We start from the raw sequence: 27,870 nt of genomic DNA on the forward strand, positions 1-27,870 counted from the left end.
GCATGCAGGTACAGCAGGTGGTGAAGAAGGCAAATGGAATGTTGGCCTTCATAGCGAAAGGAATTTAGTATAGGAGCAGAAAGGTCTTACTGCAGTTGTACAGGGCCTTGGTGAGGCCACACCATGAATATTGTGTACAGTTTTGGTGTCCTAATATGAGGAAGGACATTCTTGCCATTGAGGGAGTGCAGCGAAGGTTCACCAGACTGATTCCCGGGATGGTAGGACTGACATATAAAGAAAGACTGGATCGACTCGGTGTATATTCACTGGAATTTAGAAGAATGAGAGGAGATCTCATAGAAACATATAAATATCTGAGGGTATTGGACAGGTTCGATGCATGAAGAATGTTCCCGATGTTGGGGAAGTCCAGAACCAGGGGTCACAGTCTAAGGATAAGGGGTAAGCCATTTAGGACCAAGATTAGGAGAATCCTGTTCACTCAGAGAATTGTGAACCTGTGGAATTCTCTACCACAGAAAGTTGTTGAGGCCAGTTCATTAGATATATTCAAAAGGGAGTTAGATATGGCCCTTAAGGCTAAAGGGTTCAAGGGGTATGGAGAGAAAGCAGGAATGGGGTACTGAAGTTGCATGATCAGCCATGATCATATTGAATGGTGGTGCAGGCTCGAAGGGCCGAATGGCCTACTCCTGCACCTATTTTCTATGTGAAGATATGTGGTCAAGATGTTTGATCATGGTCAGGTTAGGTTGTTCACATTTGGTTCATGGACTGGTCTTCTGATGAGTTCCTGAATGAACAGCCATCTTCGAGCCTGTGTTTTTGTGAGGTCGTGCCGAATTAATTAATTAATTAATAATTAATTCTTTCTGTCTTTCTTTCTTTCTTTCTTTCTTTCTTTCTTTCTTTCTTTCTTTGTTTCTGTCTCTCTCTCTCTCTTTCTTTCTCTTCCCCTTCTCCTATCCTCACCTGCCTTCCTTGTTCCACCCCCTCCAACCCCAAACGCAGCCCGACCAGACCACCCGTGACTGCAGTCAAACTGTTTAGAAAGCAGCCAAAAACAGTCCGGCGCCATTAAAATCTTATCCTCAGCAATTGGACATCAGGTTCAGGAGACAGTTTTGCCCAGAAGGAAATCAGCAGCTGACATGGGTCAAAAGTGGCACCTGAGACCCTGAGTGAAATTTGATTCAACTCTCGCATGTAGTAACTTGTGCTACTGGCCATTGCTTGTCATACTCTTGTTCTCTTCTACACAAACTCACTCAGTTGCTTAAACGAACAACAGCTTAATTTTTTGGTATAAATATAGAATGTTGGGGAAGTCACAGGGCTTTTATGTAATCTCCCTTATAAACAGTACGGAACTAGCATCCCTGCGGTAATATCTGCAGTCCAGTATTAAATGCAAGAAAGACTTGCATTTATATAGCGCCTTTCACGACCACCGGATGTCCCAAAGCGCTTTACAGGCAATGAAGTACTATTTTGGAGTGTAGTCACTGCTGTAATTTAGGAAAGGCAGCAGCTAATTTGCACACAGCAAGCTCCCACAAACAGCAATGTGATAATGACCAGATCATCTGTTTTAGTGATGTTGGCTGAAGGATAAATATTGGCCAGGACACCAGGAAGAACTTCACTGCTCTTCCACGAAATAGTGCCGTGGGATCTTTGGCCTTTCCCCGAGGCCTCGGTTTTAACTCCTCATCCGAAATATTCCATATCCACCTTTCATCATTGGAAAGACGGCACCTCCGACAGTGCAGCGCTCCCGCAGCACTGTACTGGAGCATCAGCCTGGATCTTGTGTTCAAGTCTCTGGAGTGGGACTGGAACCCACAGCCTTCTGACCCAGAGTCGGGAGTACTCCCCACTGAGCCACGGCTGACTGTAGTCCAGTGATAAAGCCATGGGAGTCATAAAGGAATGGAACCTGATGTCAACCTGCCCTACCTCCAATGTGATAGAATTGTATTTTGCAATCTGTTAGATCTTAGGCTGACCCATGACAGGAGCTGACGACTGCTGGATGGACCACCGCCTAATCCGATCCATCATTGACCTCAACATAACCCCAAAGCGGCGAGGGCAACAGACAGGGACTGTGGTTCTCGTATTGGCCAATCACCTAAGGACTCATTTTTTAGAGTGGAAGCAAGTCTTCCTCGATACCGAGTATCATGTATCTTACATTATTATATATAACTGTATCCCAACATGCTATACATGACTGTAATAAGATATGACCTGCAACCACCAGCAGACCTTACCACCGGGGGTGCACTTGCAAGAGACAGGTATATAAGCACAGGTCTCAGGCAAGTGCAGCATTCCAGAGCTGTGAAATAAAGGTGCAGGTCCAGAGTGACCTTGACTTCACTACATGCCTCGTGTGAATCTGTACTGAGGGGACAGGACTTTACAGTGGTGACGGGTTACGGGATTACAGAATCCACAGAATGGCGAACAACGGATCAGATGAAAAGTACAATGCGGGAGACAATTGGGAGGACTTTATAGAAAGGCTCCAGCAAAGCTTTGTAACCAAAGACTGGTTAGGTGACGATACGGCAGACAAGAGAAGAGCCCATCTCTTGACCAGCTGTGGCTCGAAAACATACGCTTTAATGAAGGATCTGTTGACAGCTGAGAAACCAGAAAGCAAGTCGTTTGAAGAATTGAGCACACTGGTAAGAGACCACCTGAAGCCAGCGAGCAGCCTACACATGGCCAGACACAGGTTCTACAACTACAGATGCTGTGTGGGCCAGAGCATACCCGACTTCGTGACAGAACTTCGGAGGTTAGCTAGTTTATGTGAGTTCTCCGATGAACTGAGGAGAGAAATGCTGAGAGACTTTTTCATTGAAGGAATAGGTCACACAGGCATATTACGAAAGCTCATAGAAACCAAGAACCTGACCTGAGAGGCAGCAGCACTGGTTGCACAGACATTCTTGGCAGGGGAAGAAGAAACGAGGTTGATTTACAATGCAGGTAGGACAACTAACGAAATAATGGAACAAGGAGTTCACAGCACTAAACAAGCTGCTACCCACACACACAGACAAAACCGGCAGAACAGGCTTTCGACAGCAAGCAGTGGCAACTGAAGCCATCAAGGGCCACAGGAACGGCCGTTCACACCTCATCAACCCACAATGCGAGCAATCAACTACAAACTGAGAGAAGCTCAAGAGAGATCACCCAGACGCAGCTCATTCTTTGCAAGCAGTCTGTGCTGGAGGTGTGGGGGTGGGCATTCGTCAAGGGAATGTCGATTTCATCAGGCTGTTTGCAGGAACTGTGAATATACAGGGCATTTGGCCTGCATGTGCAAAGAAACAGCAGCTCGGCTGGTATACGAATCGGATGGGTCGGAAAGCGGACCAGAAGACGGTGGGGACAGTACCCGGGACACTGATGTACAGCGGGTCAACACGATCAATGGCCGCTGCTCCTACGACAGGACGCCTCCTATAATGATGAGAGTCCGACTCAACGGGAAATCTGTCAACATGGAGCTGGATACAGGAGTGAGTCAATTTCTCATGGGCGCTCAACAATTTGAACAACTGTGGCCACATAAGAGACAGACCAAAACTCACAAGGGTCGACACCAAACTAAGGACCTATATCAAAGAAATCGTACCAGTCCTCGGCAGCGCCACGCTCTCTGCCACACACAAAGGGACAGTGAACCGACTTCCCCTGTGGATTGTCCCCGGAGACCCCCCAGCACTGCTGGGGAGAAGCTGGCTGGCAAAACTAAACTGGAAATGGGATGATATCCATGCCATGTCATTAGAGGAACGGACCTCCTGCTCAACAGTTATAAAGCGATTTGAACATCTCTTTCAGCCAGGTGTGGGCACTTTCAAAGGGGCCAAAGTCAAAATCTACATCACACAGGATGCTAGACCGGTCCATCACAAGGCCAGAGCTGTACCCGATGTGATGAGGGAAAAGATTGAACACGAACTAGACAGGCTTCTGCAGGAAGGCATTATATCACCTGTGGAATTTAGCGACTGGGCAAGTCCCATCGTCCCAGTCATGAAGCCTGATGGATCCGTACGAATCTGTGGGGACTACAAATCTATCATAAACAGAATCTCCCTACAGGACCAGTACCCGCTGCCTAGAGCGGAGGACTTATTTGCCACATTGGCTGGAGGTAAACTTTTCTCAAAATTAGACCTCACATCTGCGTATATGACGCAAGAATTGACCGAGGAATCCAAGCTACTCACCACCATCAACACACATCGAGGCCTTATCATGTACAATCGATGCCCATTCGGCATCAGGTCGGCAGCTGCCATATTCCAGCGCAACATGGAGAGTCTGCTCAAGTCCATCCCGGGGATGGTTGTATTTCAAAAACGACATACTTATCACGGGCAGGGACACCGACTCCCATCTCCGTAATTTGGAGGAAGTACTAAAGCGGTTGGATCGGGTAGGCCTACGCGTCAAGAAATCCAAATGCCTGTTTCTCCCACCCGAGGTTGAATTTTTGGGCAGAAGGATTGCCGCTGATGGAATCCGCCCAACAGAGTCCAAAACAGAAGCAATTCGCCTGGCACCCAGGCCCTGGAATGTCTCAGAACTGCACGCCTTTCTCGAGCTACTCAATTACTTTGGGAACTTTATGCAGAACTTAAGCATGCTGCTGGAGCCTCTCCACGTGCTACTCAGGAAGGGGTGCGATTGGTTTTGGGGGGACGCCCAGGAACGCGCCTTCAATAAGGCACGCAACCTTCTGTGTTCCAACAGTGTTTTGACTTTCTTTGACCAAGGTAAAAAGCTAGTTCTCACATGCGATGCGTCAGCGTATGGGGTCAGGTGCGTTTTGCAACATGTCAATAGTGCGGGCAAATTACAACCCATAGCTTATACCTCCAGGTTACTTTCGCGGGCGGAGCGCGGGTACGGAATGGTAGAGAAAGAGGCGCTCGTGTGCGTGTACGGTGTCAAAAAGATGCACCAATACCTTTTCGGGGCCAAGTTCGCGTTAGAAACTGACCACAAGCCCCTCACGTCCCTCCTATCCGAGAGCAAGGCAATAAACGCCAACGCCTCGGCGCAAATTCAACGGTGGGCACTCATGCTGGCGTCCTACGACTATACCATAAGGCACAGACCAGGCACAGACAACTGTGCCGACGCGCTCAGCAGGCTACCCCTGGCGACCACGGAAGGGTCTGACGAACAGGACTGTGAGATAGTCATGGCAATCAATACCTTTGAGTCCACAGGTTCACCCATGACGGCTCGCCAAATCAGAGCCTGGACGGCCAGCGACCCCACGTTATCCTTAGTAAAAAGATGTGTCCTAACCGGTGACTGGGCAGAGGCTCGCGATGCCTGCCCCGAGGAATTAAAACCCTTTCACAGGCGCATGCATGAGCTATCACTACAAGCAGACTGCCTGATGTGGGACAGCCGAGTAGTCATGCCTCTGCGAGGCAGAGAGGCATTTGTCCGGGAGCTCCACCGCGAGCACCCGGGGATCGTTCTCATAAAGGCCATAGCCAGATCCCACGTCTGGTGGCCTGGTATTGATGCGGACTTGGAGCTCTGCGTCCGAAGGTGCACCATTTGTGCCCAACTCAGCAATGCCCCCAGGGAGGCTCCACTGAGCCCCTGGCCCTGGTCTACCAAACTGTGGTCGCGGGTGCACGTAGATTATGTGGGCCCATTCATGGGCAAAATGTTCCTCGTAGTTGTAGATGCATTTTCAAAGTGGATCGAATGCACCATTTTAAACTCGAGCTCAACCTCCACCACTGTGGAGAGCCTCGCAACCATGTTTGCAACGCACGGAATTCCTGACATATTGGTCAGTGACAATGGTCCGTGCTTCACCAGCGCAGAATTCCAAGACTTTATAATTGACCACGGCATAAATCACGTCAAGACGGCACCGTTCAAGCCGGCCTCCAACGGCCAGGCGGAGAGAGCAGTGCAAATCATTAAACAAGGCAAGCTTAAAATCCAAGGTCCCACGCTGCAGGGTCGCCTGTCGTGACTGCTGCTGGCATACAGATCTCGTCCGCACTCACTGACTGGGATCTCCCCGCGCAACTGTTGATGAAAAGGACTTTAAAAACAAGGCTCTCATTAATCCTCCCAGACATGCACAAAATCGTTGAGGCAAAGCGCGGTAGCTGACTGAGTACCATGACAGAAATTCGAGGGGAAGATGGAATGAGATAGGGGACAAAGTGTTTGTACTAAACTATGGCAGGGGTCCCAAATGGCTTTCAGGGACAGTAACAGGTAAGGAAGGAAACAGGCTACTGGTAGTACAAATGGACAATGGCAAAACCTGCCGGAGGCATGTAGACCAAGTCAAAAGCAGATTTACCAACAGTACTGCGGAACCAGAGGCAGACTACAATGTGGAACTCGCACCACACTTGATGGACAGACAGAGGGAACAACCTGAGGAAAGGGCAATCCCAACAGACAGCCCAGGCGAGTCAACAACAATCACACCAATCGAAACAGACAGCCCAGGCGAGATACCAGCAACCACACCCAAAGAAAAACAGACACCAAGGCAAACAACTGAACCGCAACTCAGACGCTCCACGCGAGAGCGTAGACCACCTGAGAGACTGAACTTATAAAGACAATAAGACCTTGGGGGAGGGTGATGTCATGTATCTTACATTATTATATATAACTGTATCCCAATATGCTATACATGACTGTAATAAGATATGACCTGTAACCACCAGCATACCTTACCACCGGGGGTGCACTTGCAAGAGACAGGTATATAAGGACAGGTCTCAGGCAAGTGCAGCATTCCAGAGCTGTGAAATATAGAAACATAGAAAATAGGTGCAGGAGTAGGCCATTCGGCCCTTCGAGCCTGCACCGCAATTCAATGAGTTCATGGCTGAACATGCAACTACCCCATTCCTGCTTTCTCGCCATACCCCTTGATCCCCCTAGTAGTAAGGACTACATCCAACTCCTTTTTGAATACATTTCGTGAATTGGCCTCAACAACTTTCTGTGGTAGAGAATTCCAAAGGTTCACCACTCTTTGGGTGAAGAAGTTTCTCCTCATCTCGGTCCTAAATGGCTTACCCCTTATCCTGAGACTGTGACCGCTGGTTCTGGACTTCCCCAACATTAATAATAAGATAACATAAGAATTAGGAACAGGAGTAGGCCATCTAGCCCCTCGAGCCTGCTCCGCCACTAAAGGTGCAGGTCCAGAGTGACCTTGACTTCACTACATGCCTCGTGTGAATCTGTACTGAGGGGACAGGACTTTACACCGAGGATGCCTACGATGATGATGCTGATGAGATCTGAGGCTACGGTGAAGCCTAACTCTAAACCAAATCCACCTAGCATAATTAAGTGCCAAAATTGTTAACCTTTTCATTGCCTGACCAGTGAGAAGAAAGTTGATCAGTGAAGAAAAAGAAAACCTGTAATGTGCGGAATCTCGTGGTGGACCAGATTTCTACCCCCAAAGGGTCCTCAATTATCAGAGGGTTTCTCCCTATCTCCCAGGATTTCTCGGGAGTTCCCTCGACCCCCACAGCAGAAGATTGGGAGAACCCACATGGAAATCCAACCCGGGTATGGAGAGAAAAGGCATTGGGGGGTCCCAACTAGGTCACTTAGGCCTTCCCACCCAAATCCAGATCTGCCCAATTAGGTGTAAACAGGCCAGCAGTGAGGTGAAAATCGGCACCAGGGCCTGAAAACTTTTTTTACTTGGCAAATTCTTGAAAAGCAGCCTTGGAGCAGAGTTTCTAATCTATTCTATTGTTGGAAAAGAATTCACGCACAGGCATCTTCCACCGTTTAAAATGACTCCATCAGTTACCTGAGTACTCATTTTTAGTGTGGAAGCAAGTCATCCTCAACCCCGAGGGACTGCCTATGATGATGATGCTGACCCCAGATTAAAACCTTTGTGTTGTAGGTCAGTGATTGGAGCGTGGGCAGGTACAGCAGGAACAGCGAGGTCGGGGCGAAGGAGCGGGCGAGAGATCGTGGAGCGATGTGATCGGGGCCCAGGAGAGGCGTGAGTTCGGGGCCCAGAAGAGGCGAGGGCCCAGGGACAGCACGGGCCCACACTGCGATATGTGTGTGCGCACCAGGCTCGTGCAGCAGAGCTGGTCTCCAGCCGTCATGGTCAATCCTTGCCACTGGACCAAGACCTAGCTCTGTCGAGCCCGTGTGGTGGCTGGTGTGCAACGGCCACCCCACGTTAAAAAAATCCACGCACAGGCATCTTCCACCCTTCAAGATTTCCTTCGGGACCTGGAACTTTAGGTCCTTCATTGAAACACCTGTGAACTTTTTGACGTGGAAACAAGTCATCCTCGATTCGAGGGACTGCCGAAGATGATGATAACCTTTGTGTACCACTGTCCAGCTGGGATCTGCCATATATCATAATCAGTCATTGGTTCATGGTGACTATATAAGTCAATCTCTCTTTTAATTATAAGTGATTCTGCGACTTATCCCCTGTAATTCCACACAGTGTTCCGCGCAAAATAAAAAGCTATGGGACTTCTCAACGTCAGTCAGAAGCTAAAGGGTTACAAATTCCGTAGCCCTGTAGCTTCTGACTGACGTTGAGAAGTCCCATTGGGGCAATAAGTTTCGAAATCTCGGAAAAGTATGATATTCTGCTCCCAGGAAATCCAACTCTAGCGCTCCAAGAGGAAAGTGGAGCGCTGAATCAAGTGCTAACCATGTCTCCAAGGGCGCTAAAGTGTATGAGTGATGGGTGGTATCAGCAGAGCGCTGAACATTTGGCTGACAGCATCAAAAGCTGCTTCCCTTGCTTAAAGGGAAGGCCCAACATACGTCTGGTCAGTTCTGCGTTGCCTGGCAACCTGCGCGACTGCCATCACAGCCCGAAACACTCTAAGAGCGGAGGGCTTGACGCCGCGCAGCCATGAAGCATCCCAAACTTTCAGCAGGCACCCGACTGGTGCGAACAATAAAGGCTAGCCTCCCTGAAAACCACTGCCTTTAATCAGCGCTCTCCAAGAGGCCAGCTGAGGTGACCACTCCTCCTCTTGCTGCCGTTGCTCATGCCTGGCGACACAGCAGGGAGCAGCAGGCAATTTCACATCCAGGACGGTAATGGGGCACAGCACACTTTATGACATCACCATCTACGGAACGTTGGAGACAGAGGCGGTAAGTGTTAGCACCAGTGCGAAACTGGCACTGAATTCGCCGCACCCGGTTGGGGAAGTTCCCGATGTTGGGGAAGTCCAGAACCAGGGGGTCACAGTCTAAGGATACAGGTCAAGCCATTTAGGACCGAGATGAGGAGAAACTTCTTCTGGGGGAGGTGGGACCAGTACAAACCGGATGGTCTGCACCTGGGCAATGTCCTAGGGGGAGTGTTTGCTAGTGCTGTTGGGGAGGAGTTAAACTAAAATGGCAGGTGGATGGTAACCTACGCAGGGAGACAGAGGGAAGTAGAATGGGCTAGAAGCAAAAGATAGAAAGAAGAAAAGTAAAAGTGGAGGGCGGAGAAACCCAAGGCAAAAAGCAAAAAGGGCCACATTACAGCAAAATTCTAAAGGGGCAAAGTGTGTTAGATAGGCAAGCCTGAAGGCTCTGTGCCTCAATGCGAGGAGTATTCGGAATAAGGTGGACCAATTAACTGTGCAGATAGCAGTTAATGGGTATGATGTAATTGGCATCACGGAGACATGGCTCCAGGGTAACATCTAGGGGTATTCAACATTTGGGAAGGATAGACAGAAAGGAAAAGGAGGCGGGGTGGCATTACTGGTTAAAGAGGAAATTAATGCAATAGTAAGAAAGAACATTAGCTTGGATGATGTGGAATCGGTATGGGTGGAGCTACGGAATACGCTAGTGGGAGTTGTGTACAGACCACCAAACAGTAGTAGTAAGGTGGGGGACAACATCAAACAAGAAATTAGGGATGCATGCAATAAAGGTACAGCAGTTATCATGGGTGACTTTAATCTACATATTGATTGGGCTAACCCAACTGGTAGCAATGTGGCAGAGGAGGATTTCCTGGAGTGTATTAGGGATGGTTTTCTAGACCAATATGTCAAGGAACCAACTAGGGAGCTGGCCATCCTAGACTGGGTGATGTGTAATGAGAAAGGACTAATGAGCAATATTGTTGTGTGAGGCCTCTTGGAGAAGAGTGACAATAACATGGTAGAATTCTTTATTAAGATGGAGAGTGACACAGTTAATTCAGAAACTAGGGTCCTGAACTTAAGGAAAAGTAACTTTGATGGTTTGAGGCGTGAATTGGCTAGAATAGACTGGCAAATGATGCTTAAAGGATTGACGGTGGATAGGCAATGGCAAACATTTAAAGATCACATGGATGAACTTCAGCAATTGTACATCACTGTCTGTAGTAAAAATAAAACGGAGAAGGTGGCTCAACCGTGGCTAACAAGGGAAATTAAGGATAGTGTTAAATCCAAGAAAGAGGCATATAAATTGGCCAGAAAAAGCAACAAACCTGAGGACTGGGAGAAATTTAGAATTCAGCAGAGGAGGACAAAGGGTTTAATTAAGTGGGGGAAAATTAGAGTACGAGAAGAAGCTTGCCGGGAACATAAAAACTGACTGCAAAAGCTTCTATAGATATGTGAAGAGAGAAAGATTAGTGAAGACAAACGTAGGTCCCTTGCAGTCGGATTCAGGTGAATTTATAATGGAGAACAAAAAAATGGCAGACCAATTGAACAAATACTTCGGTTCTGTCTTCACGAAGGAAGACACAAATAACCTTCCGGAAGTACTAGGGGACCAAGGGTCTAGTGAGAAGGAGGAACTGAAGGATATCCTTATTTGGCGGGAAATTTTGTTTGGGAAATTGATGGGATTGAAGGCCGATAAATCCCGGGGGCCTGATAATCTGCATCCCAGAGTACTTATGGAAGTGGCTCTAGAAATAGTGGATGCATTGATGATCATTTTCCAACAGTCTATCGACTCTGAATCAGTTCCTATGGACTGGAGGGTAGCTAATGTAACACCACTTTTTAAAAAGGGAGGGAGAGAGAAAGCGGGTAATTGTAGACAGGTTAGCCTGACATCAGTAGTGGGGAAAATGTTGGAATCAATTATTAAGGATGAAATAGCAGTGCATTTGGAAAGCAGTGACCGGATCGGTCCAAGTCAGCATGGATTTATGAAGGGGAAATCATGCTTGACAAATCTTCTGGAATTTTTTGAGGATGTAACTAGTAGAGTGGATAAGGGAGAACCAGTGGATGTGGTGTATTTGGACTTTCAAAAGGCTTTTGACAAGGTCCCACACAAGAGATTGATATGCAAAATCAAAGCACATGGTATTGTGGTTAATATACTGACGTGGATAGAGAGCTGGTTGGCAGACAGGAAGCAGAGAGTCGGAATAAACAGCAGGCAGTGACTAGTGGAGTGCCGCAGGGCTCAGTGCTGGGACCCCAGCTCTTTACAGTATACATCAATAATTTGGATGAAGGATTTGAGTGTAATATCTCCAAGTTTGCAGATGACACTAAACTGGGTGGCGGATGTTAGCTGTGAGGGGGACACTAGGAGGCTGCAGGGTCACTTGGACAGGTTAGGTGAGTGAGCAAATGCATGGCAGATGCAGTATAATGTGGATAAATGTGAGGTTATCCACTTTGGGGGCAAAAATGTGAAGACAGAATATTTTCTGAATGGCGGCAGATTAGGAAAAGGGGATGTTCAACGAGACCTGGGTGTCATGGTTCATCAGTCATTGAAAGTTGGCATACAGGTACAACAGGCGGTGAAGAAGACAAATGGTATGTTGGCCTTCATATCTAGGGGAATCGAGTATAGGAGCACGGAGGTCTTACTGCAGTTGTACAGGGCCTTGGTGAGGCCTCACCTCGAATATTGTGTTCAGTTTTGGTCTTCTAATCTGAGGATGGACGTTCTTGCTATTGAGGGAGTGCAGCGAAGGTCCACCAGACTGATTCCTGGAATGGCAGGACTGACATATGAGGAGAGACTGAATCAACTGGGCTTGTATTCACTGGAGTTTAAAAGGATGAGAGGGGATCTCATAGAAACATATAAGATTCTGACGGGACGGGACAGGTTAGATGTGGGTAGAATGTTCCCGATGTTGGGGAAGTCCAGAACCAGGGGACACAGTCTTAGGATAATGGGTAGGCCATTTTGGACTGAGATGAGGAGAAACTTCTTCACTCAGAGAGTTGTTAACCTGTGGAATTCCCTACCACAGAGAGTTGTTGATGCAGTTCATTGGATATATTCAAGAGGGAGTTAGATATGGCCCTTACGGCTAAAGGGATCAAGGGATATGGAGAGAAAGCGGGAAAGGGGTACTGAGGGAATGATCAGCCATGATCTTATTGAATGGTGGTGCAGGCTCGAAGGGCCGAATGGCCTACTCCTACACCTATTTTCTATGTTTCTATGTTTGTTCACTCAGAGAGTTGTGAACCTGTGCAATTCTCTACCACAGAAAGTTGTTGAGGCCAGTTCGTTAGCTATATTCAAAAGGGAGTTAGATGTGGCCCTTATGGCTAAAGGGATCAAGGGGTATGGAGAGAAAGCAGGAATGGGGTACTGAAGTTGTATGATCAGCCATGATCATATTGAATGGTGGTGCAGGCTCGAAGGGCCGATAGCCTACTCCTGCACCTATTTTCTATGTTTCTATGTAATCCCTTAGCACCCCGCTATCGCACCCCCCTACCCCTCCAGGCGCTAACAGTCAGCACAAAGCAGCCAAATTTTTCCCCCAAAGAGTTAATTAGTGCAAAATGGTGAAACGAGAAGGAGACTTAATTCAACACCGGAAAGCTGGAAAGTTTTGAGACTGACCAAATCACTTCTGCTTTTATTTGCGAACGTAGATGTATTCAGACATTGGATGCCGTCTGTTTGGAACTAAAACAGCTAGGTTAGAATCCACAATTCACACACTAATCTAATCGAGACTGAATGTAAAGTCTTCCTACGGATGCAGTGGGGGTTTTAATGTCATTTTCCAAAGTTGTGGTGAATGCGTACTTGATGCTTCTTAGATACAAATCAAGGGAACTGACACAAACACACTCGGAGTGGAGTGTTGCTGAATAAAACGCTCAAGATAAGGTTAGAACAAAAGCTAGTTGCATTTGCTTTTTATTCTGTGCTGTCTGCATCCTATCATCCTATTTACTGAACAACTTTCAGTTTATTAAAGTTGGGCAAAATAGCATAGTCATTTCCCTTTCAGTCACACACAAGCATATTTATATAATCGGCCACTTCTCCTTAGCTTATCTGAGTCGTACATATCTCTGGTCATATCCTAGCCCAGCAATGTGACTATCAGATTGATCCTTCCTGCACTCAATGCATTGGGTGAGTTATCAGGAGTCCCACACCATGTTGCCAGGTTGCCGACAATAGACTGCACCCAGAAGCAATCTCTTCTCAGAAGACATCGGAAGGACTGTGAGATTGACTGATGCTCATTACCTGCTCGCCGAGAGATCATTCCGTCTACAAGACTGTAAGTTGTTGCCAGTCGATTGTTTCTCTCCTCCCCCCCCACGCGTAAATGTGTTGCAATCGCGACGAGGTAACGAACGGCTCAATTATTAGCCCTGCCGATTGAGCGGCAATACTTTTTATAGATTAGCTGGACCAAAGTATCCGATCTCCTTCAATTGATTAACTATTAAACTGCCACTCACGGAACAGAGAGATTTGTGTTGTCAGGGGTCAGGTGAAACTGCGATTGATAATTTCCTTACGTTTTTGATTTTAAATGTACCTGAAAGAAAGAAAGAATTTGCATTTATATAGCATCTTTTGTGACCTCAGGAAGTCCCAAAGTGCCTTTGAAGTGTAGGAAACACAGCAGCCAATTTGCACACGGTGAGGTCCCATAATTAACAATGTGATAATGACCAGAAAATCTGTTTTTTGTTTTGTTGATTGAGGGATAAATATTAGCCCCAGGACGCCGGGGATAACTCCCCTGCTCTTTTTCGCCGGGAGATCTTTTATGTCCACCTGAGGTGCAGACGGGGCCTCGGTTTAACGTCTCATCCGAAAGACAGCACCTGCGGCAGTGCAGCGCTCCCTCAGCACTGCATTGGGAGTGTCAGCCTGGATTTATGTAACTGAAGTCTCTGGGAGCAGGACTTGAACTCACAGCCTTCTGATGCCAGAAGTGAGAGAGTGCTACCCACTGAGCCACGGCTGAAACTGAAGGGCTGTCCAGTTTTCACAATCAATCCATTTTAACGTTTTTGCGGCAGTGACTGAAATCACAATTGTGAAATCTGAAGGTCCTTTTCAAATACCAATAGATTCCTGGGGCTGTTTCGGTGCAAAGAACACCAGGAAGATGAAGACGAGGAATTGTTTGGTGATTCATGGTGAGTTTGGCCATATTTATATCTGCTTTTATATGTTTATCTACGTAGGAAGATAAGACTGGAAACATTCAATGTCTTTCAATGTCCATTACCCTTGTTCTCAAGTGCTGTAGCCTCTCACTATTTAGAGTTGGAATCCTCTCTTTTAAAATCCCTCCATGGCCTTGCCCCTCCCTATCTCTGTAATCTCCTCCAGCCCCACAACCCTCCCGAGATATCTGTGCTCCTCTAATTCTGTCCTCTTGAGCATCCCTGATTATAATCACTCAACCATTGGTGGCCATGCCATCAGTTGCCTGGGCCCTAAGCTCTGGAACTCCCTGCCTAAACCTCTCTGCCCCTCTATCTCTCTTTCCTCCTTCAAGACGCTCCTTAAAAACAACCTGTTTGACCCAAGCTTTTGGTAACCTGTCATAATTTCCCCTTATGTGGCTCAGTGTCATTTTTTTTGTCTCATAATACTCCTGTGTGTAGGAATTCTTATAACTTTAAAAGAAATAAGAAAGTACCTTATAACTTCTTTAAAAATTCTACCGTATAACCTCTTTAAAAATAAGACAATTTGGATTTAGCAATCCTAACCACGAAAGAATTCTAGCCTTCAAGGATTGACCTTAGATAAGTTCCTTTATTAACTTCTTGAAACAGGACAATTGTTGAAATAAGCAGTCAGCTTGAATGGGCTAATCTGGATTGTTCAGCATAAACAAATGGCAGCTGCCCTCTGACAGCAGGTAGTATATCAGACAATGAATACATGCAAACACACCAGTTAGTTCAGGTGATTTAGCAAAATGTCAAGAACCTCACATAAAGACTAAATTCTTGGGATCATAGAGAAGTTATTGGATAACCTCAAAAGAATGACACAATATGAAGAAAACACTTCAAGTGCCCAACACACAAACAAATGACAGATGTCTTTGAAAATAAAATGGTAAACTCACAAAAGTGATGTATATATACACGAACTAGTCAGAAAAAAATAACTAATAATGATTAACTTGAGATTGTATGAAACAGGGCAAAAAAAGGGTATAAATGTTGACAGCTCGAATGAGAGTGCTAGACTCGCTTTAAACGGGCAAAAGCGTTTCTCAACTACAGAGCAAGGCAGAAGGCGATGGCTCTGCTCTGTGGTCACTTGCTTCTCGTGGATTGAAGGTACTGCTACCTTGATAATATCCTGCTTAAATAATTTTAAGAACTGTGATACTGTAATGAAGTTTAGATTTAAAAGTAAGATTCTCTACTAGAAATAGAATTGTATTTTCCACCCTTTTTAGAACTGTTAACGTTGTGATTGACTGACTCACCAATGGTAAATCACATATCCAGATCGTTTGTTTTTATGATGTTGATTGAGGGATAAATATTGGCCAGGACACCAAGGATAACTCCTCTTCTCTTCTTCAAATTACATGGGTTTTTTCATGACCATTTGAGAGGGAAGACAGGGCCTCAGGTTAACATTTCATCTGAAAGACGGCACCTCCGACTTTCTCAGTACTGCACTGGAGTGTCAGCTTAGATTTTTGTGCTCAAGTCTCTGGAGTGGAACTTGAACCATGGACCAGTGTCCTCGAGAAAGCAGGAAAGGGGTAGTGAGGGAATGATCAGCCATGATCTTATTGAATGGCGGTGCAGGCTCGAAGGGCCGAATGGCCTACTCCAGCACCTATTTTCTATGTTTCTATGTTTCTGAAATAAATCTCTCCATATATTTTTGAATAGTCTTCTGTATCAATAACTCACGAAGCATGTCTCCGTGCACTCTGTTAGTGAAGAGGGACAGTACTGAGGAGAGACCCCTGGACCCTTACAATATCCAGGACATTACAATCTGGCTAAAACATACTACAATGTGCTATTTGGAGGACGGTAACATTCTCACGGTGTTCCTTTCCTTTAGGGAGAGGTAGTCCAGACCTTTAGACCCATTCAGCGTCTTTAGGATTCAGCTACCTCAACCTTAAGTCGAGAGTGAAGACTTGAGGCCGGGATAGCCCCAAAGGGGCTAGGATTGTTAAATTTTCCTTTCATGCGAAGCACCTTGGGATGTTTCACTATGTTAAAGGCGCTATATAAATACAAGTTGTTTTATATTTCTTACACCTGCAATACAATAGATTTACGTCTGTTGACCTTTTCTAAGAATTCATTCTCGGGATGTGGAAGATGGGGGAAAGGCCGACATTTATTGCCCATCCCTAATTGCCCTTGAGAAAGTGGTGGTGAGCTCCTTCTTGAACCACTGCAGTCCGTGTGGTGAAGGTGCTCCCATAGCCCTGGCCATTGACTCCGATTCTCTCTTTCTCTTCCTTCCTTCCTTCCTTTCTTTCCTTCTTTCTTTCCTATCTCTCTAGTCTCTGTAGTATTTGCTGTCAGAATGCGATGCTTTGATTGGGAGGCAGTGTGTGAATAGATTGTGAAATTTTACGATCTCATCCAAAGTGAGCTTTGTTCCAAAACACCTTGTGGGAAAGGTTTCTTCTCTCTGCTCATACCTCCATGCACGATTTTGAGACAAACAGAACAATGAGGAAATCTTTGTTTGTGACTCACTGTTGAGTAATGAGTAAAGAGGAAGCTTCGCTGCTTTTGAAAGTATTGCAAAATAATCATAATGAGCAGAAATCACCAAATATCTAATGAAGTTAAGAACCCAATAAAAATGATGGGCGCTTTTTGCTGGTACCCCCACATCCAAAGGTTGAACCCGCCTTGTGCGATACAAGAGAAAAAGAAAGACTTGCATTTATATTGCACCTTTCATGACCACCAGACGTCCCAAAGCGCTTTACAGCCAATGAAGTGTAGTCACTGTTATAATGTGGGAAACGCAGCAGCCAATTTGCGCACAGCAAGCTCCCACGAACAGCAATGTGACAATGACCAGATAATCTGTTTTTAGATGTTGATTGAGGGATAAATATTGGCCAAGGTTACCGGGGAGAACTCCCCTGTTCTTCTTCAAAATAGTGCCATGGGATCTTTTACATCTGAGAGAGCAACAGGCCTCAGATCACTGTTTCATTCAAAAGACATTATTATTAATAATATAAGATATTAAAGTTGAACATATAAGTGTGTGAATGTTTGTGTGAGTGTGAATGTGCGTGTGTGTGTGTGTGTGTGTGTGAGTGAATGAGTGTGTGTGTGTGTGAGTGTGCGTGTGTGTGTGAGTGTGTATGAGTGTGTGTGCGAGTGAATGAGTGTGTGAGTGTGTGTGTGTTGAGTGTGTGTAGTATGAGTGTGTGGGTGAGTGTGTGTGAGGGTGCGAGTGTAAGTGTGTGTGAGTGAATAATGTGTGTGTGAGTGAATGAGTGTGCGTGTGTGTGTGTGTGAGTGTGTGTAGTGTAAGTGTGCGTGTGAGTGAGCGTGTGAGTGTCCGTATGTGTGTGAATGTGTGTGAGTGTGTGTGCGTGAGTGTGTGTGAGTGAATGAGTGTGTGTGAGTGTTTGTGTGTGTCTGAGTGTGTGTAGTGTGAGTGTGTGGGTGAGTGTGTGTGTGAGTGTGCGAGTGTGAGTGTGTGTGAGTGAATAAGTGTGTGTGTGAGTGAATGAGTGTGTGTGTGAGTGTGTGTGTGAGTGAATGAATGTGTGTGTGTGTGAGTGTGTGTGGGGCACTTTCCCCAGAAACAGTAAATTTGTTACTTGCCAATTTTCTGGTTAGGTTTCTTTGTTAACTCCAGTATAAAACAACTTTTAATGTATTTCCAATAAACTGTTCAGAAATAATTTAATTAATCACAATCTTTTTTTCTAGCTGTTTTATATTGGGTCATTTGGAATCAAAACATTCATCAATCTGGTAAGTTGTGAAGCATTTTCTGTTTGAAGTCTACAACTCAATTATATGCAGCCTTCTTGTGCCGAGAAATGTGACTAAAAATCTGACGTGTATTGAAGGCGGAGATTTATTCTACTAATTTACCCAATTTGTACTGACAGCCCATCCTGGTTACCCAGAGTTACCAATACGGTAGAAATATTGTCCGCGGGATTTACAGTGAAAAAGCGCAAGACACCAGGCAGATTTGAACATTCGGAGCTGAGCTTCTCTTTCACAATGAGATTTTTAGAAATTAATTCAGGGTATGTTGGCACCACTGGCAAGGCCGGCATTTATTGTCCATCCCTAATTGCCCCTTGAGAAGGTGGTGGTGAGCCGCCTTCTTGAACCGCTGCAGTCCATGTGGTGAAGGTGTTCCCACAGTGCTGTTAGGGAGGGAATTCCAGGATTGTGAGCCAGCGACGATGAAGGAACGGCCGATATATTTCCAAGTCAGGACGGTGTGTGACTTGGAGGAGAACGTTGAGGTGGTGGTGTTCCCATGCGCCTGCTGCCCTTGTCCTCCTAGGCGGTAGAGGTCGCGGGTTTGGGAGGTGCTGCCGAAGAAGCGTCAGGATAAGTTTTATTCTCAAACCAAAATTTGGGCGTCTCTCTTGAAATGAGTGGGACAGGTCGGGTCTCTGACCCTGTTCTGAAAGCGCTTGTTGCAAGCATCATCGGAGCAGACATTTTGGGTAGTAGTGACTTATGTGACATCATCAAATTTTACTCCAATCACAGCAGATCCCATGGCACTATTTCAAAGAAGAGCAGGGGACTTATCCCCGGTGTCCTGGCCAATATTTATCGCTCAATAAACAACACTAGAACAGATTGGGGGGGCGAAATTGCGTCGTGCCCAGGTTGTCGGGGTGGGGGGAGAAGGTTTAACAGCCACGAGGCGGGTGTTCCTGCACCAAGTGTGGATGTCCCGCCCCCCCCGCGACCTATATCAGGGGTTACCGCCTTCGAGAGCAGGTAGAGCGCAAAATATCGTGCTCCACGTGCTCTGTGGGGCGTGAGCGGGATTGAAGCAATCATGGGCAAACAAGGCAGATGCAGTATAACGTGGATAAAGGTGAAGTTATCCACTTTGGTAGGAAAAACATAAGGACAACGTATTATTTAAATGGTGATGGCTTGCGAAGTGTCGATATACAGAGGGACATGGGTGTCCTTGTACACCAGTCATTGAAAGCAAACATGCAGGTGCAGCAAGCAGTTAGGAAGGCAAATGGTATAGAAACATAGAAACATAGAAAATAGGTGCAGGAGCAGGCCATTCAGCGCTTCTAGCCTGCACCGCCATTCAATGAGTTCATGGCTGAACATGAAACTTCAGTACCCCCTTCCTGCTTTCACGCCATACCCCTTGATCCCCCGAGTAGTAAGGACTTCATCTAACTCCCTTTTGAATATATTTAATGAATTGGCCTCAACTACTTTCTGTGGTAGAGAATTCCACAGGTTCACCACTCTCTGGGTGAAGAAGTTTCTCCTTATCTCGGTCCTAAATGGCTTACCCCTTATCCTTAGACTGTGACCCCTGGTTCTGGACTTCCCCAACATTGGGAACATTCTTCCTGCATCTAACCTGTCCAAACCCGTCAGAATTTTAAACGTTTCTATGGTCCCCTCTCACTCTTTTGAACTCCAGTGAATACAAGCCCAGTTGATCCAGTCTTTCTTGATAGGTCAGTCCCACCATCCCGGGAATCAGTCTGGTGAATCTTCGCTGCACTCCCTCAATAGCAAGAATGTCCTTCCTCAAGTTAGGAGACCAAAACTGTACACAATACTCCAGGTGTGGCCTCACCAAGGCCCTGTACAACTGTAGCAACACCTCCCTGCCCCTGTACTTAAATCCCCTCGCTATGAAGGCCAACATGCCATTTGCTTTCTTAACCGCCTGCTATACCTGCATGCCAACCTTCAATGACTGATGTACCATGACACCCAGGTCTCGTTGCACCTTCCCTTTTCCTAATCTGTCACCATTCAGATAATAGTCTGTCTCTCTGTTTTTACCACCAAAGTGGATAACCTCACATTTATCCACATTATACTTCATCTGCCACGCATTTGCCCACTCACCTAACCTATCCAAGTCACTCTGCAGCCTCATAGCATCCTCCTCGCAGCTCACACTGCCACCCAACTTAGTGTCATCCGCAAATTTGTAGATACTACATTTAATCCCCTCGTCTAAATCATTAATGTACAATGTAAACAGCTGGGGCCCCAGCACAGAACCCTGCGGTACCCCACTAGTCACTGCCTGCCATTCCGAAAAGTACCCATTTACTCCTACTCTTTGCTTCCTGTCTGACAACCAGTTCTCAATCCACGTCAGCACACTACCCCCAATCCCATGTGCTTTAACTTTGCACATTAATCTCCTGTGTGGGACCTTGTCGAAAGCCTTCTGAAAGTCCAAATATACCACATCAACTGGTACTCCTTTGTCCACTTTATTGGAAACATCCTCAAAAAATTCCAGAAGATTTGTCAAGCATGATCTCCCTTTCACAAATCCATGCTGACTTGGACCTATCATGTCACCATTTTCCAAATGCGCTGCTATGACATCCTTAATAATTGATTCCATCATTTTACCCACTACTGAGGTCAGGCTGACCGGTCTATAATTCCCTGCTTTCTCTCTCCCTCCTTTTTTAAAAAGTGGGGTTACATTGGCTACCCTCCACTCGATAGGAACTGATCCAGAGTCAATGGAATGTTGGAAAATGACTGTCAATGCATCCGCTATTTCCAAGGCCACCTCCTTAAGTACTCTGGGATGCAGTCCATCAGGCCCTGGAGATTTATCGGCCTTCAATCCCATCAATTTCCCCAACACAATTTCCCGACTAATAAAGATTTCCCTCAGTTCCTCCTCCTTACTAGACCTTCTGACCCCTTTTATATCCGGAAGGTTGTTTGTGTCCTCCTTAGTGAATACTGAACCAAAGTACTTGTTCAATTGGTCTGCCATTTCAAGATGTTGGCCTTCATTGCAAGAGGATTTGAGTACAGGAGCAAGGATGCCTTACTACAGTTGTACAGGGCCTCGGTGAGACCACACCTGGAGTATTGTGAGCAGTTTTGGTCTCCTTACCTAAGAAAGGATATACTTGCCATAGAGGGAGTGCAGCGAAGGTTCACCAGACTTTTGTTTGCCGTGGTTGGGCCGTTTTTAATTCCATTCCCACTTACTTGTCGCTGTTCCGTGGCTTTGATAATCCACATTACAGACTCTGAATGTAATTTCTGTTTGCAGAGCCGTTACACGTCAGCGGGAAGTTGCGATCCTCAGTCACCCTGCCTTGCAGCTATGACGTTCTCTATGACGGTTTAATTCCCACGTGCTGGGGCCGAGGGGCCTGTTCCTTAATGGACTGTGCACAGCCGTTGCTGGAGACCGACGGGACCGTCGTCGCTTATCATTACAGATCCAAATATAAATTGTACGGGGACATAAAGCGAGGCAACATGTCTCTGACCATACACGACTTGAACCTGGAAGACGTGGGCCAATACTGCTGCCGTATCAAGTACCGCGGGCTTTTCAACGACCAGAAAGATCTCATCACCCTCACCGTTCTAACCGGTGAGTCTGTGCAGCTTATCCGAAACTGTCTTCCTTCCATGAGCTTTGTACGATTTGATTCTGTTTGTTTTTTTTGGGGGGGGGGGGAGAACTTCCGTTGCCGTGACACTCCTCAGGAAAACAGCCAGACGCGGAGCCCGTTGCGACAGTCACAGCAATGACCACCGGTGGAAAGTAAGAGCTGGTGGCCTGAAGAGGAGGGCAGCTGGCGTTCGGCAGTGATGCCCTCCCAGTCAAATATCCCGCCAACGCCCACCAGCCGAGGGTGAGGCAGTGCTGGCCTCACGGAACCAGAGTCCAGCATGAGTCCATGTGGTCAGGAGATAAAGGCAGAAACACCTCCCGTAAATTTAACAGTGGCGATTTGGCAAAGCTTCAGACTTGCCGTAAAAGAACATTTGCTTATCGCTTCATTTTTAGTTCAAAAAGTCGCACCTTCGAATCCTTCGAGCCCCTCTCGATCCTCTGACCCCGCAGGTCGGCCAGGCCCCCTGAAAGAGAGAAGCTGCGTTAGAAACCAGCGAGCGCTTACAATCATTAAATGACCCGTGAGGGGCGCTACAGGATCGCGAAAGTGTTTGCAGCCGCGAGCGTCCTCATTCGCTCCACTCGGCAAATTCCGTGTGGCCGGTACCGGCGGCGCTGAGCAGTATCGCCCGGAAGCGCCGCGACGGTGTGCAACGACCCCGGTATCGACACGGAGGTAACATTCGGTTTGCGCGGCACCCGTAGCGCCCCCTAGTGACCCCTTCAGAGAACGCTGGCGTGCAGAGCTGTCCCGGGGAGCCAAGGGAAGGAACGACTGCATCAGGTCAGTGTGAGTGACAGGGGTTTTTTTTGCGATTTAACTTTATTTGGGGTGAGTATTGTGGAGGGGATGTTTTTGATGTTTTTTGTTCCGATTTTGTTTTTTTGCAAAGAGGCCTCTCTTAGGGCGCTACGAAGCCGGCTCTTTAGCACGGGATATTCAGTTGCCTAGCGCCCGAAGAGAGGTACGCCTCCCTTAGCGCTCCGCTCCACTCTCAGGGCGCAAACACTGAATTTTGCTGGGCCCAGCGTTAAATTTAGCGAATTTCGCGCCTTAAGAACCCTCCAAGCGAATTTCCAGCCCAAGGACTCTAAGGGAATCAAGGGATATGGAGATCGGGCGGGAAAGTGGGGTTGAGGTCAAAGACCAGCCATGATCTTATTGAATGGCGGAGCAGGCTCGAGGGGCCGAATGGCCGACTCCTGCTCCTAATTCTTATGCTCTTATGTTCATGATTTGCTGCTGAATCATTCACAATGCCTGAAGGGTTTTGACAAATGGTTGAAACTTTTTCCACAGGCAGGAGAATCGGTAACCAGAGGGCACAGGTTTAAGATCATTGGGAGAAGAACCGGAGGGGACTGAGGAGAATTTTTTTGACGCGGCGAGTTGATATGATCTGGAGTACCCTGCCTGCAAGGGCGGTGGAAGCAGATTCATAGAATCATAGAAATTTACAGCACGGAAGGAGGCCATTTCGGTCAATTGTGTCCGTGCCGGCCAACAAAGAGCTACCCAGCCTAATCCCACTTTCCAACTCTTGGTCCGTAGCTCTGCAGTTTATGGCACTTCAAGTGCACATCCAAGTATTTTTTAAATGTGGTGAGGGTTTCTGCCTCTACCACCCTTTCAGGCAGTGAGTTCCAGACCCCCACCACCCTCTGGGTGAAAAGATTTCCCCTCAGATGCCTCTTAACCTTCTACCAATTACTTTAAATCTATGCCCCCTGGATGCTAAGGAAAATAGGTCCTCCCTATCCACTCTATCTCGGCCCCTCATAATTTTATACTCCTCAATAAGATCTCCCCTCAACCTCCTCTGTTCCAAAGGAAACAACCCCAGCCTATTCAATCTTTCCTCATAGCTAAAATTCTCCAGTCCCAGGCAACATCCTCGTAAATCTCCTCTGTACCCTCACTAGTGCAATCACATCTTTCCTGTAATGTGGTGACCAGAACTGCACGCAGTACTCCAGCTGTGTTTTACACATTTCTAGCATAACTGCCCTGCTATGGGGGATCGGGCAGGAAAGTGGAGTTGATATAAAAGATCAGCCACGATCTTATTGAATGGCGGGGAAGGCTCGAGGGGCCGAATGGTCGACTCTTAATAGAAACATAGAAAATAGGTGCAGGAGCAGGCCATTCAGCCCTTCTAGCCTGCACCGCCATTCAATGAGTTCATGGCTGAACATGAAACTTCAGTACCCACTTCCTGCTTTCACGCCATACCCCTTGATCCCCCGAGTAGTAAGGACTTCATCTAACTCCCTTTTGAATATATTTAGTGAATTGGCCTCAACTACTTTCTGTGGTAGAGAATTCCACAGGTTCACCACTCTCTGGGTGAAGAAGTTTCTCCTCATCTCGGTCCTAAATGGCTTACCCCTTATCCTTAGACTGTGACCCCTGGTTCTGGACTTCCCCAACATTGGGAACATTCTTCCTGCATCCAACCTGTCCAAACCCGTCAGAATTTTAAACGTTTCTATGAGGTCCCCTCTCACTCTTCTGAACTCCAGTGAATACAAGCCCAGTTGATCCAGTCTTTCTTGATAGGTCAGTCCCACCATCCCGGGAATCAGTCTGGTGAATCTTCGCTGCACTCCCTCAATAGCAAGAATGTCCTTCCTCAAGTTAGGAGACCAAAACTGTACACAATACTCCAGGTGTGGCCTCACCAAGGCCCTGTACAACTGTAGCAACACCTCCCTGCCCCTGTACTCAAATCCCCTCGCTATGAAGGCCAACATGCCATTTGCTTTCTTAACCGCCTGCTGTACCTGCATGCCAACCTTCAATGACTGATGTACCATGACACCCAGGTCTCGTTGCACCTTCCCTTTTCCTAATCTGTCACCATTCAGATAATAGTCTGTCTCTCTGTTTTTACCACCAAAGTGGATAACCTCACATTTATCCACATTATACTTCATCTGCCACGCATTTGCCCACTCACCTAACCTATCCAAGTCACTCTGCAGCCTCACAGCATCCTCCTCGCAGCTCACACTGCCACCCAACTTAGTGTCATCCGCAAATTTGGAGATACTACATTTAATCCCCTCGTCTAAATCATTAATGTACAATGCAAACAGCTGGGGCCCCAGCACAGAACCCTGCGGTACCCCACTAGTCACTGCCTGCCATTCCGAAAAGTACCCATTTACTCCTACTCTTTGCTTCCTGTCTGACAACCAGTTCTCAATCCACGTCAGCACACTACCCCCAATCCCATGTGCTTTAACTTTGCACATTAATCTCCTGTGTGGGACCTTGTCGAAAGCCTTCTGAAAGTCCAAATATACCACGTCAACTGGTACTCCTTTGTCCACTTTATTGGAAACATCCTCAAAAAATTCCAGAAGATTTGTCAAGCATGATCTCCCTTTCACAAATCCATGCTGACTTGGACCTATCATGTCACCATTTTCCAAATGCGCTGCTATGACATCCTTAATAATTGATTCCATCATTTTACCCACTACTGAGGTCAGGCTGACCGGTCTATAATTCCCTGCTTTCTCTCTCCCTCCTTTTTTAAAAAGTGGGGTTACATTGGCTACCCTCCACTCGATAGGAACTGATCCAGAGTCAATGGAATGTTGGAAAATGACTGTCAATGCATCCGCTATTTCCAAGGCCACCTCCTTAAGTACTCTGGGATGCAGTCCATCAGGCCCTGGGGATTTATCGGCCTTCAATCCCATCAATTTCCCCAACACAATTTCCCGACTAATAAAGATTTCCCTCAGTTCCTCCTCCTTAATAGACCCTCTGGCCACTTTTATATCCGGAAGGTTGTTTGTGTCCTCCTTAGTGAATACTGAACCAAAGTACTTGTTCAATTGGTCTGCCATTTTTTTGTTCCCCGTTATGACTTCCCCTGATTCTGACTGCAGGGGACCTACGTTTGTCTTTACTAACCTTTTTCTCTTTACATACCTATAGAAACTTTTGCAATCCGCCTTAATGTTCCCTGCAAGCTTCTTCTCGTACTCCATTTTCCCTGCCCTAATCAAACCCTTTGTACTCCTCTGCTGAGTTCTAAATTTCTCCCAGTCCCCAGGTTCGCTGCTATTTCTGGCCAATTTGTATGCCATTTCCTTGGCTTTAATACTATTCCTGATTTCCCTAGATAGCCACGGTTGAGCCACCTTCCCTTTTTTATTTTTACGCCAGACAGGAATGTACAATTGTTGTAGTTCATCCATGCGGTCTCTAAATGTCTGCCATTGCCCATCCACAGTCAACCCCTTAAGTATCATTAGCCAATCTATCTTAGCCAATTCATGCCTCATACCTTCAAAGTTACCCTTCTTTAAGTTCTGGACCATGGTCTCTGAATTAACTGTTTCATTCTCCATCCTAATGCAGAATTCCACCATATTATGGTCACTCTTCCCCAAGGGGCCTCGCACAATGAGATTGCTAATTAATCCTCTCTCATTACACAACACCCGGTCTAAGATGGCCTCCCCCCTAGTTGGTTCCTCGACATATTGGTCTAGAAAACCATCCCTTATGCATTCCAGGAAATCCTCCTCCACCGTATTGCTTCCAGTTTGGCTAGCCCAATCTATGTGCATATTAAAGTCACCCATTATAACTGCTGCACCTTTATTGCATGCACTCCTAATTTCCTGTTTGATGCCCTCCCCAACATCACTACTACTGTTTGGAGGTCTGTACACAACTCCCACTAACGATTTTTGCCCTTTAGTGTTCTGCAGCTCTACCCATATAGATTCCACATCATCCAAGCTAATGTCTTTCCTAACTATTGCATTAATCTCCTCTTTAACCAGCAATGCTACCCCACCTCCTTTTCCTTTTATTCTATCCTTCCTGAATGTTGAATACCCCTGGATGTTGAGTTCCCAGCCCTGATCATCCTGGAGCCACGTCTCCGTAATCCCAATCACATCATATTTGTTAACATCTATTTGCACAGTTAATTCATCCACCTTATTGCGGATACTCCTTGCATTAAGACACAAAGCCTTCAGGCTTGCTTTTTTAACACCCTTTGTCCTTCTAGAATTTTGCTGTACAGTGGCCCTTTTTGTTCTTTGCCTTGGGTTTCTCTGCCCTCCATTTTTCCTCATCTCCTTTCTGTCTTTTGCTTTTGCCTCATTTTTGTCTCCCTCTGTCTCCCTGTATAGGTTCCCATCCCCCTGCAATATTAGTTTAACTCTTGCCCCGAATTCTTATGTCCTCTCTGACCTTTACAGCTTTGTACAATATCGTTCATGAGGGGACGATCAGGAACCTCGTCAATCCAATAAAACCCACAAATGTTGAAGTGTTGTTGGGTCCAGTTCCTCAAAAAATGTGGATAACTTAAGTTGTGAGTGGCGTGCACTGCAACAGTACATATATTGTGCTCCAAATAAGGGTTGAATTTGAGCAGCCATTTTCTATGATGTACTGGATCAAGGCACAAGAAACCTGGGCACCAATGAAAAGGGGCAATGGGCAGCACCAAAGTCGACGGGGTGCAAATGTGGTCATGCCTCTGTTGCGGCGTTAGTTTAGGCGGGCCAGTAAATTTTGCTCCGGGAAATGGTTTGCATCTCCAGCCGCAAAATTCACCAGCTGGGCCCTGAGTGTGGGGCGGAGCACTAAGGGAGGCGATGCGTTGTACACCTCTCTTGGGGCTGCTAGGCCGGCTGAGCAACTGAAAATCCCGAGTGAAACAGCCGGCCTCGGAGTGACCTGAGAGAGGCCTTGCGGGGAAAAACAAAATCTGAAAAAAAACCCGCCAAAAACATTCCCAATAAATAACTCACGCCACTACAGCATAAATCGCGATAAAAAAAACAAACAATCACACTTGCCTGAGGTCGGCATTATTTCCCTCACTGCGGTCGCTATAGCTCGGACGCCCGCTTTCCCAGGCGGTCCCAGTAGCGGGGGCGCTACGGAGCAGACGCGAAGCAACTATCGAGTTGGTGTCACAACCAGGGGGCGCTGCGCACCGGCTCGCCTCTCTCGGGCGGTAA

General features: G+C 46.7%; 1 protein-coding gene across 2 annotated transcripts in view; it reads left to right on the plus strand.

Moving 5' to 3' along the window:
- Positions 1 to 14,341: 14,341 nt before the first annotated feature.
- The window catches only part of LOC139237980 (adhesion G protein-coupled receptor E3-like), a 51,368-nt gene continuing 37,839 nt past the window's right edge, over positions 14,342 to 27,870 (plus strand). For both annotated transcript variants that reach the window (XM_070867347.1, XM_070867348.1), the window contains exons 1-3: positions 14,342 to 14,393; positions 18,162 to 18,206; positions 21,508 to 21,837. In XM_070867347.1, the coding sequence (XP_070723448.1) occupies positions 14,363 to 14,393; positions 18,162 to 18,206; positions 21,508 to 21,837 (406 nt within the window). In that variant the 5' untranslated portion in view covers positions 14,342 to 14,362. The remainder of the gene's footprint in view (positions 14,394 to 18,161; positions 18,207 to 21,507; positions 21,838 to 27,870) is intronic.

Source organism: Pristiophorus japonicus, chromosome 24 (genome assembly GCF_044704955.1).
Source record: "Pristiophorus japonicus isolate sPriJap1 chromosome 24, sPriJap1.hap1, whole genome shotgun sequence".
In the NCBI taxonomy this organism is placed as follows: Eukaryota; Metazoa; Chordata; class Chondrichthyes; family Pristiophoridae; genus Pristiophorus; species Pristiophorus japonicus.